The 11,030-nt window shown below is 32.3% G+C and overlaps 1 protein-coding gene across 1 annotated transcript in view; it reads right to left on the reverse strand.

Moving 5' to 3' along the window:
- Window positions 1-11,030, reverse strand: part of RFX7 (regulatory factor X, 7) — a 154,789-nt gene that overhangs the window by 47,294 nt on the left and 96,465 nt on the right. The window contains exons 3-4 of the mRNA XM_012658101.1: window positions 8,035-8,117; window positions 6,433-6,555 (exon numbers count right to left, since the gene is read on the reverse strand). Coding sequence (XP_012513555.1) covers window positions 6,433-6,555; window positions 8,035-8,117 — 206 coding nt within the window. The remainder of the gene's footprint in view (window positions 1-6,432; window positions 6,556-8,034; window positions 8,118-11,030) is intronic.

Raw genomic sequence — 11,030 nt, forward strand, 5'->3', positions numbered from 1 at the left:
CAAAAAAAAAAAAAAAAAAAAAAAAAAAAAAAAAAAAAAAAAAAAAAAAAAAAAAAAACAAAACAAAAAAACTAAAAAAACCAAAACGACACAAATGGTAAAAATAAAAGAATGAACAAATATATGGATCAGAAAGATATCCTGAATAGCTCACAAACAGATATCAAAGGAGAATTCAAGGCAAAATACATTAAATATGACACAGCACCATTTTTTTGTTGACAATAGGTAAAAACTAAAACAAGGATATAAAATTATGAAATTTTTTTGTGTCATACAGCCCTAAAATCTGCAAAGCAAAACTCATTAAAAATACTATAAGGAACCGTGAGAAACATTATTTTTGTGAGAGAATAACATATTACTCATCAACTGATTAAACAAAAATGAAGAATATTTTGCAGAATTTGGAGAATTTGAAAAGTATAAGAAAATGGATTCAGTAGAATCAATGAAATGAAATGTAACTGTGATACAAAGAAAATGTCCAGTAATATTTATAAAAACTGATAATTTGTTAGACTGAAAGTGAACCTCAATATAAAAATCAGAAATTAGGCCAAATTTTCTGATTATAGTATAATAAAACTAGAAATTAATAAAAAGTATAAAACAAAACAAAGTGAAATAAACTCCTTTGAACACATGAACAGTTAAAAAAAAAAGACTTCTAACTAATCTGGGTTAAAGAAGAAAGCAAAACTATAATTCCATACTATTAGACAATAATGGCAATTATAACAACCCATACCCATATCTAACGGGATATAGCCAAAACTATAATCAGAGGCAAATTCATAGAGATAAATATTCATATCTTAAATTGAATGAAAACACAGTAAGCATTGCATTTAAAGAGTAAAAAAAGAAATATGAGAAGTTCAGGAGGAACAAAAATAAAGCCATCCAATAAAGGAAAAAACAGGTAAGAAAATAAAGCTGATAAATCAATCTGATTTCTTTGTCTTAAATAAAAAGAAAAACCAATAAAGGTAAAGGCTAGGTTAGGCTAGGTGAAATATGAAAAAAAGAGGAAAATACAAATGTATAAAACTAGAACTATCAAAAAATATGTAACAGATACAGAAGATATTAAATTTATGAGAGAACAGTATATATAATCCTATGGTAATACATTTGAAAACATGAATGAATTCCAGGAAAAACAAATTACCAAAATTGACTAATGAATTAAAACCTAACCAGTATAAAATACGAAAAATTGTCAAAGAATTACCTCCAAAAAAGGCTCCAGGCCTAGATGGTTTTACAGTTGAGTTCTTTAAAACTTTCAAGAATAAATAAGTCCCATGCTAGATAAATTGTTCCAGAGCACAGAAAATTAGGTAAAGAGTTCCAATTCATTTTACGAAGCTGGCCTAACCCTGATATCAAAACCTGACAAAGATAGCACAAAAAGAGAAAATTATAGACCAAATTCACTTGTGAATATAGATACAAAGATCCTAACTAATATACTTTGAAAATAGAGCTCAATGGTACACTACAAGATTACATATCTTGACTTGAGGAGGAAATTCATTCTAAGAATAAAAGTTTATATTAAGTAATATCTTTATAAAACACAGCATACATCAATAAGTTAAAGAAGAAGCACTTTACAAAATAATATCACTAGATGCCAAAAAAGCATTTGATGAATTTCAATATCCATTTCTCGTAAAAAAGGAAAATAACATTTTGGTTAACTATAAATGATGCATCCTTAACATCAGAGAACTTACTGTAAGAGAAAATGACACCTATCACTGCTATATTTAAAATTAGAAGCCTACTAAATGTAATGACAAAGACAATAAAGAAGAAACACAGAATAAACTACCCAGAGAAGTTAAAAGTAACAACCGAAAAATAAGGATTAACAAAATTCAGTTAATATAAAATGATTTCCTATAAACCAAAACAAACTAATAGTAAAACAATGGGAAAATATACTTTTATGATATAAATAACATAATAAAATATTGCCAATATTTTATTGAATATTTTAGGAATACATTTAATGAGAAAATTAGTAGATTTAATTGAAGGGAAAAAAGTAAAACTTTGCTGAAGGAACATGAAAGAAAGTTGTAAATTAAGAAATACTTCTAGTCTGAAGTTACTTTTTCTAAAATAAATTTTCATAGTTAATGAATTTTTGAATCAAAATCCTTTTGGGGTTTCCTTTTTTAAAAGTAGAGAAGTCATTTGCAACTTCATAGGAAAAAATTAATTGGTTAGAAAATAAAACCACGGAAAATTGTGAAAAAAAGTGATAAGAAAGAAAGACTAGTCTTATCAGCTATTTAAACATTTAATAGCTAAAATACTTAAATGGTATGGTACTGGCATAAGAACAGAGAACACAAAGGAAGAAAATTGAGTCCAGAAGGCTTTAGTAAGATGATAGTTAATTTATGGATCAGTGTTAAGAAAGAAAAATTATTCAATAAAAGGGTTGGGATAATTAACCATTCAGAAAAACTTAAAATAAGTGCCTCATCTAATGACATTTACCAAAATAAATAGCAGGTAAACTAAAGGGTTATATATGAAAAATAAAATAATACCTAGGAAAAATATAGGTGAGTACTCAGCAGCTAGTGGCATGGGGAAGTTTTTTTAAGCATAATAGCAATTTTATAAGCTATGATGAAAGTGGACAGATAAGACTACTTAAAAAACGAACCAAAATTAAATAACAAACAGCAATCTTGAAAAAATATTTATAGTTTAATATTGATATCTTCAATATATAAAGATTCATAATCATTAAGAAACAGACACATAAAAGACAAGAACGGACATATTAGAAAGAAATGCATTTAGTGAATAATATAGAAATAACAATTATATTAATATAATGGTTAGCCAGCAATCCCAATTCTGATAATTTACACTAAATTATACAGACAAGGATGTACACTGCAGAGTTATACGCAACTACTCCCCGCCCAAAAACTGCATAAACATTGGGGCCAAAATATGTACATAAAAGAAGGCATTAGAAGAACCAAAAGGAAACAAAGCAAATGGTTATTTTCAGATAGTGAGATTACTGGCGCTACTTCTCTTCTTTATACGTGTATAACCATTTGCTAATACTTTCATGACGAGTACTCATTATTTTATAGAACATGTGTGACTATTAGAATTCAAACATTTCAACAAATAAAACAGCTCACAAAGGTTTGTAAATTAAACTGTCTCTGCATGCTGAAAGCTCTTTAAAGCTTTGTAGTTCTATTAATATCTTAATTTAGCATGAAAATATAGTTAAAAGAAGCCAGTCATTACTGTCTTAGATTGTATCTTCATTTTTTTTATCAAAGGGATTTTGATTTTAATGACTGTTAAAGGAATTGATTTTTGCACAAATGTATCTAAACTTCACTGCAATGAATTTTAAAAGGGTTCATAACACAACAGGAATAGCTTAAAATGAAGGTATATTTCATATTAATAATGTCATTTTTTTCAGTGAATATTTAGAACAGAATCCATTTAAGATTGGTCATTCTATGTTAAGTTTTTATTCAGGAAACTTCACTTAGGCACTCCAAACAGAAAAATGAGTAGTATAAAAGGCCTTTAGGAAAGGACAAAATTTCCCTAAAAATCTTTATTGACAGGAAGTATTATTTTGTGTCTAACTGAAATCTCTCCTGTAATTTAAAACTCTTGTTCTTAAAAAATATATAGCTATAGTCCATTTTGTTTTCTTTAGACAAAAAAAATTAACTAGGTATTTCCTAATAACTTCATCTACTTTTTGCCTTCCTGTACTCTTTCTACATTTTTCATATCTCTCAAATTATTTAAACCCACATGGCAAATTATGGTTTTAGGCAATGTAGAACCAAAGAAGAGAATAACCTGAGGCTCCCACATGCTATAACTCTGTGGAAACACGAACATACTTTCTTCTTAGTACATGTAATGCTACTAAGCTGTGTCTCTTGCAATACCCACACTATTTGTATGCACATATACTAATTGTACACAAACTAATTCATACGTTGAGCAGCTTATTTATCCACACCAAGTGGAAGTCCTAGCCAAATACTATTAGTGTTTCTAACTACTTATAAAATGTTCTCTACCCACTCAGTTTGACATCACTCAAATTTACCAAGTTTGCCTTCTCGCCTAGTATGAACCACTCATATCTGAGTTCTAGTCTTAGATCTGGGAAAGTCACTTAACTTCTCTGAGTCTCAACGTTTTCATCTACAAAAAGGGGACAAGAGCATATTAGAAGACTTACAAAGGCCTTTACAACACAAATTTTATTATCAATGTCAGGGATCGGATTCCATTCTTATTACTCTCAATCTTAAATTAGAACTACCTATGTGAAAACACTGTGGGGAATAAAACAGTAAATAAAGTATATTCTTAGTAAAATGTTTTTTTGAACTAAAATACCCAGACTCAAGTACTTTGTGTATACTACTATATTACTGTTTGCACAATTCTCTCCAATTCTTTTTAAAACTCTCATCTCTCTAAATCACTCCCAGAAAAATATTATAGAAAAATATGACCATGTCTTGCCCAAGTCAGGAAATTTTTAGGAATATAGGGACTGCTATCATGGACCAGGATCACACTTCCACAAATTTAGGTGCTGTCTCTAATGCTGATATCAAGGGTTGTGTAGAGGAAGGTCATCACTTCAAAATATATGAATATCCTGTGCTCCCTTATTAGTCCATCATGGAAATAGCATATATTTATTTGCCCAATTTGCCTTTTGGGAAACTAGCAAAACATCTTTGGCTAATTAGTTTCCCAACATGTCCTACTTCAGACAATTTTTAGAATTTTAGAGCTAAAAGAAACCTCATACATCTTCAATTGCCTCACTTTACAAATGAGCCAACTGACAAACAGTGGTTAAAAACATAAGTATAATGACAGAATCTCTTCTCTTGATTTTCAATCCAGGGTTTCTTCAACATATCACAAGTTTGCCTGATATTTATAACCTTTTACCAAATGCATACTATAAATATACATATTCTTGATAAGGATAGGGACTGTATCTGTCTTATTGAAACCCATAACTTATCACAGGGTTTGGTATATGGCAGGTATTCAACAGATTGTTGTAAATTGAGAGAACAAACAACTTGGATCACATGTACTCTTAGTTTAAAACCTTTCCAAACAGGAAATGGAAAAAATCTAAAGTTTTTCAGTTTAACTTTGTTCTCTTGATCATTTTAGACATTTTGCTCTAGACTTTCCTCCAGCTTCATTTTGGATTTTTGGGTGAGAAAATAAGAATTTAGAATGAGGGTATAAAGTTTTCTTTTTAGATACCAATAATCTTCTCAATAAGTTTAGTTCCTTTGCATTATCTTACATTGGTTAACAACAGCACTTATTTAACACTTTTCTTCAAATTGTGTAAGTACAACACATTGATGCTTGTTGGTTTGACACTTCAATATCCCCCCGAATTTGGTTTTATTTATTCTGCCAGAAAATTCCTTCTTCTAAATCAATTTTTAAAATGTTAAACAAGACTAGATTTAGCACCTATTAACCTTCTCTGTCCAGAGGGCCCATTTGCCTGTACAGTTTTGTTTTCTATATTTAAATAAATTACATGTATAACCAAATTTATTTGAGTGTCTAATATGTGCAAGTCACTGAACTCTCTTGTCCTCAACCCAGGTTCAGTGACTCACATCTATAATCCTACCACTTTGGGAGGCTGAGGTGGAAGGACCGTTTGAGGCCAGTAGTTTGAGACTGGCCTGGGCAACAAAGTGAGACCCTGTCCCTACAAAAAATTAAAAAATTAGCTGGGCATGGTGGTGTGCACCTGTAGTCCCAGCCATTCCAGAGGCTGGGGTGGGAGGATTGCTTGAGCCCAGGAGTTCAAAGTTGCAGTGAGCTATGATAATGCCACTGCACTCTAGCCCGAGTGACAGAGTGAGACTCTATCTAAAATTTCACAATATTCTTTGGTTGGTATGGAGAAGAATTAGAAGACTTTTTGATTCATGCAAAGGGCCTTTAAAAAGTCAAAGTTGTTCAATGTTTTAATGTTTTAGTTTTTCCTTATGCACTCATTTATTTATTGCTTTCTATTGTCCCTCTAACCCCAGAGACACACTTTCCATCATCTTAAGAACGCTACAGGAATCCTTTTATTCAGCAATCCTACGCCATTGTCCCTGTATTCTCAGACATCCCTCCTGTCATCCTGAAGAACTCTACAGAACTCCTTTTATTCTGCCCTTTATTGCATATGTTAGCAGAGAAGCTTAGAGCTGGAAGGAATCTTAGAGATTTCTAACTGCAACTCCCATACACCAGCTTGAGATTCATCAATGATGAAAAAAATCATTGTGGCCAAGTATAGTACTTTACCTCTTCAATACATCAGCATGCCGTATCATACATAATACTTACTTGTACTCATCGTAGACTTCCTGTTTGGGTAGTGAAGTCTCAGGATGTTCCTCTAGGGTATTCCGAATCCAGGAAAAGGCATGCATTTGCTGTGCCCGACTAGATGACATGGCATTCTGATCACTGATCATAAAATAAGAATATGTTTTAGCTCAACTAAATAGCAGTTCATTAATTTTGTGACCCAGGCCTAAATGTTCCACTAAAGAACTGTGTGCAAATAACACTATAAATGACCAAACCAAACTTGGAACACACCCAGTATTCCCTATACAAATTGTCCACCTGTGGTTGTGAGTTATTTTCTACGCTAGCATTAGACGAAAGTTACTGCCCGATTCCATCTCTCCTATGGTCTCTAAAGTGGCATAGGTGATGGACAACATGTTTTGGTCAAAATTACCTCTAAGCGGTTATTTGTTCACTTACTTGCCTATTCATTTGCCTACACTAACCAAATCATCAAACTTTAAAACAAAAATTACATAAAAATTTTTTATTTCTATTTGCTCAACATTCTCAAATAGAAGTAATTACCTTGAAATCTTACTAAAGCACTGTATGCTCCAGAATGGAATTCACAGTAGAGAGATCTTGAAAGGACAAATCTCCCCTACAATCCTTCCCGCAGTCAGGCCACCTGTCTCAGGCTAACACATCCACTAAACGTCCAAAGCTTTTATTTTTTGGCGGTATCATTTATAAACTAACCCCATGAAATGGATACCAAGGATAGCATGAGGAAAGCTGCTCTATTGATTCTGACATCCATCTCAGCTATCTATAGGAATAATTTAATTCCGAAGAAAATACTGAGCAAGTTTCTAGGAAAGAAAATGATTTAAAATTATAAAATTTGGTCTGAGGGAGAAAAGGTAAAAGAATTTTGATTCCATTTCTTTTTATATAGACTTAAATGAACATAATGTTATGGATAATTTATATGAATGAAATGAATTTTGAGAAATACTTAAAAGTGTAAGGAAACTCAATTTTAAGAAGAGAATGACTGAAAGAATAACTTCTCTCCACATTTTCTAGATGAGACTTAAATATTTTTAATGATGAAACTACAGTATACCCCAAGTGTTTAAAATACCTTATATTTATTATATGAATTTATGTTCCATACAGGTAATTTCACTTTATTTTCTATTTTACATTTTATGATGTGTTTATCTGATAGTACTTATAAAAAACTCTCATATCTCATTCTTCATAATAATGAATAAATAAATATTTATCTGTTTATTATGTGGTCTTCTGTTCAATTTTCAGTCCCTCACACTGCATAAATATATCCATCTGTCTATCAAACAAAACCTAAATTGCGAGGGAGGTGGGGAGAAAAAAAAAAGAAAACCTAAATTGCATTTCATAGCATGTACCCAGTTGCACAAATGAATCAGCAAAAATTGCAGGTAAACACTTAACCAAATAACATCAAAGATAGCAATGAGCTATTGTTTTGCCATCTGTATTCTGATGATTTTAGGAATGTTGTAAAACAATGACAATCACAACACACATAACATACTTCACATACATCCTAGGGATGTCCTATCACCAATGTAATTACAGCAAAGCCAATAATAGATATACCTTTTCTCTCCATTGCTGAGACCAGAAGGCAGCTGAAGGTAGAGGTAGAGTTTCTCTAGGTCTGTAAACTTCTCAACTTCTTGCTGGTTACAAAGGATTAAAAACAAAGATCTTTTTTTAGACACTCATTTCTCCCCAACAAAATTACTAATATCTGCCTAAAAGATAACAACTGTCTAAATTTAAAACAGATGAAACGAATCATCTGCCAAATAAAACAAAATGTAGGCTTTTTTTCTTATTACTAAAATAATACAATTAAGTTGTTTGATAAATGCATTGCATACAAAAAGGTAATAAAAGAAAACGGTACTTTCTTATTAGTTCTTATAGGTATAAATAAAATCTTAGATCAATTCTTAGACAAAAGGTTCTCATTTTTAATCACATCTAAAGAAAAAGGGTTTTATAGTATTATAGGACAAGTACTGGACCAGGAGTCAAGAGAAACATTTATTAGTTAGTCTTAGCCTAATCATTAACTGGCTATGAGGCTTCAGTGCTCTAGCAAATTTTCCTTACAACCGTAAAAAAAATGACATGATTTCTAGGATCCTTTTCTAATTCTCAAATACCTACAACAGGTTACTGATGCTACTGTTACCTGTTGATGGAAGTGAAGTTAAAAATACTGAAATAAAACCAACAATCCTTTCTGGACTATGCAGATGTAATTATTCTTTGACTTGCAACAATGGCTGCTGTTTCAAGAACCTGCTTGTAAGATTCTCTTTTGCTACTGTGCTGTAACTATGTCATTTGTCTATAAATCTATAAACGTACCCTTTAAAATAATTCTGCATTCTTCTTTATAGATTCCTTTCCCAGCTGAGTTTGCTATATAATAGCTTCGAATGTGCTATACATCCTATTACAATAAAAATACCCATATAGCAAAATTTTGGTAGCCTAATTCAAGCAAAACTCCATTGCAATGGAAAATGTGGCCACATTACTGGTACTCTTGGTAGTAGAATTTATTCTTACTTAATAAACCACAGCTTAAACTGAGATCCAATTTTTGATAAAAACTTAAAATCATATAACCGAGCCTATTCTTATTCTCACTAGAACTCATCCATAAAAGTTTAATCTTAGAATTAATCTTCATGACTTAATCAATTACATAGAAATAGCTCCCAAGTCTAGTTTTTTAATTCCATCGTCCATAGGTATTTTAGAATTAGCTCTTGCTCCAATATCTAATAAATTTACTAGCTATAGCCTATATAGCTCTCTCCTCAAAGAAAACACACAAGAGACATTTCCGTATCAGCTGTTACTTATCATCACCTTCTTTGCTCTAGTTTCCAGTGTTCAGTTTTGGAGTCTGCTTAATTCTGTCCTTCTTGGTATATCTACACTAATCCCTTATTTAGCCCCTCTACCTCTTTGCCCCATCTTCTTCCAGTCTCTTTATTTTCACTGCCATCACATTATTCTGAGTCTTTAGCTATCTTTCTTTCAACAATAAGAATTCATTCACTCATTTGCTTATTAATTTGCTCTTCTGCCAGGTTCCACAAATGACATAAGATAACTATGAACCTATACTGTGTATCACAGATTATACTGTGTATCACAGATTATACAGACTGAACAACACAACACAGATGAACACAACAACATAGTGTTTGCCTTTAAGGATCTTTCAATGATGCTTAAATTACTAAAATGTCTAACTAGCTGGTTTCTCTTTCTCTAACATCTCCCTACTTAAATCTGTCTCCTAAAAATGATAAAAGCCATATATGACAAACCCACAGTGAATATCATACTGAACGCAGAAAAATTGAAAGCATTTCCGCTTAGAACTGGAACCAGACAAGGCTGCCCTCTATCACCGCTTCTGTTCAACATAGTGCTGGAAGTCCCAGCCGGAGCAGACAAGAGAATGAAGGCAAGGGCATCCAAATGGGAGCAGAAGAGGTCAAACTATCGCTCTTTGCTGACGATATGATTTTATATCTAGAAAACCCCAAAGCTTCTACCATGAGACTACTGGAATTGATAAACAAATTCAGCTAAGTCTCAGGTTACAAAATCAATGTACAGAAATCAGTAGCATTCCTATATGCCAACAAAAGTCAAACTGACAACCAAATCAAAGACTCAATACCCTTCCCAATAGCAACAAAGAAAATAAAATACCTAGGAATACATTTAACTAAGGAGGTAAAAGACCTCTACAGGGAGAACTATGAAACACTGAGGAAGGAAATAGCAGAGGACATAAACAGGTGGAAAACCGTACCACGTTTGTGGATTGGCAGAATCAACATTGTTAAAGTGTCTATACTACCCAAAGTGAAAGAATCCTCATTCAATAAATGGTACTGGGAAAATCAGATAGCCACACGTAGAAGACTGAAACAGAATCCGCACCTTTCACCTCTCACAAAAATCAACTCATGGTGGATAAGAGACTTAAACCTAAGGCATGAAACCATAAGAATTATAAAAGAAAATGTTGGAAAAACTCATATAGACATCAGCCTAGGCAAAGAATTTATGAAGAAGACCCCAAAGGCAATCACAGCAACAGCAAAAATAAATAAATGGGACCTTATCAAATTAAAAACCTTCTGCACACCCAAGGAAACTATCACGAGAACAAACAGACAACCTACAGAATGGGAGAAAATATTCTCATGCCACACATCCGATAAAGGGCTGATCACTAGAATCTACATAGAACTCAGTAAGATCAGCAAGAAAAAAATCAAACAACCCTATCAAAAAGGACCTGAAAGGTAAAGGACCTGAACAGAAACTTTTCAAAAGAAGATAGACTAATGGCCAACAAACATGAAAAAATGCTCAAAATCAGGGAAATGCAAATCAAAACCACAATGGGATGTCATTTAACTCCAGTGAGAATGGCCTTTATCAAAAAGTCCCAAAACAATAAATGCTGGCGTGGATGTGGAGAGACTGCCACACTCATACACTGTTGGTGGGATTGCAAACTAGTACACCCTCTGTGGAAAGCAATA

The sequence above is a fragment of the Propithecus coquereli genome, unplaced genomic scaffold (genome assembly GCF_000956105.1).
Source record: "Propithecus coquereli isolate 6110/MARCELLA unplaced genomic scaffold, Pcoq_1.0 Scaffold57, whole genome shotgun sequence".
Lineage (NCBI taxonomy): Eukaryota > Metazoa > Chordata > Mammalia > Primates > Indriidae > Propithecus > Propithecus coquereli.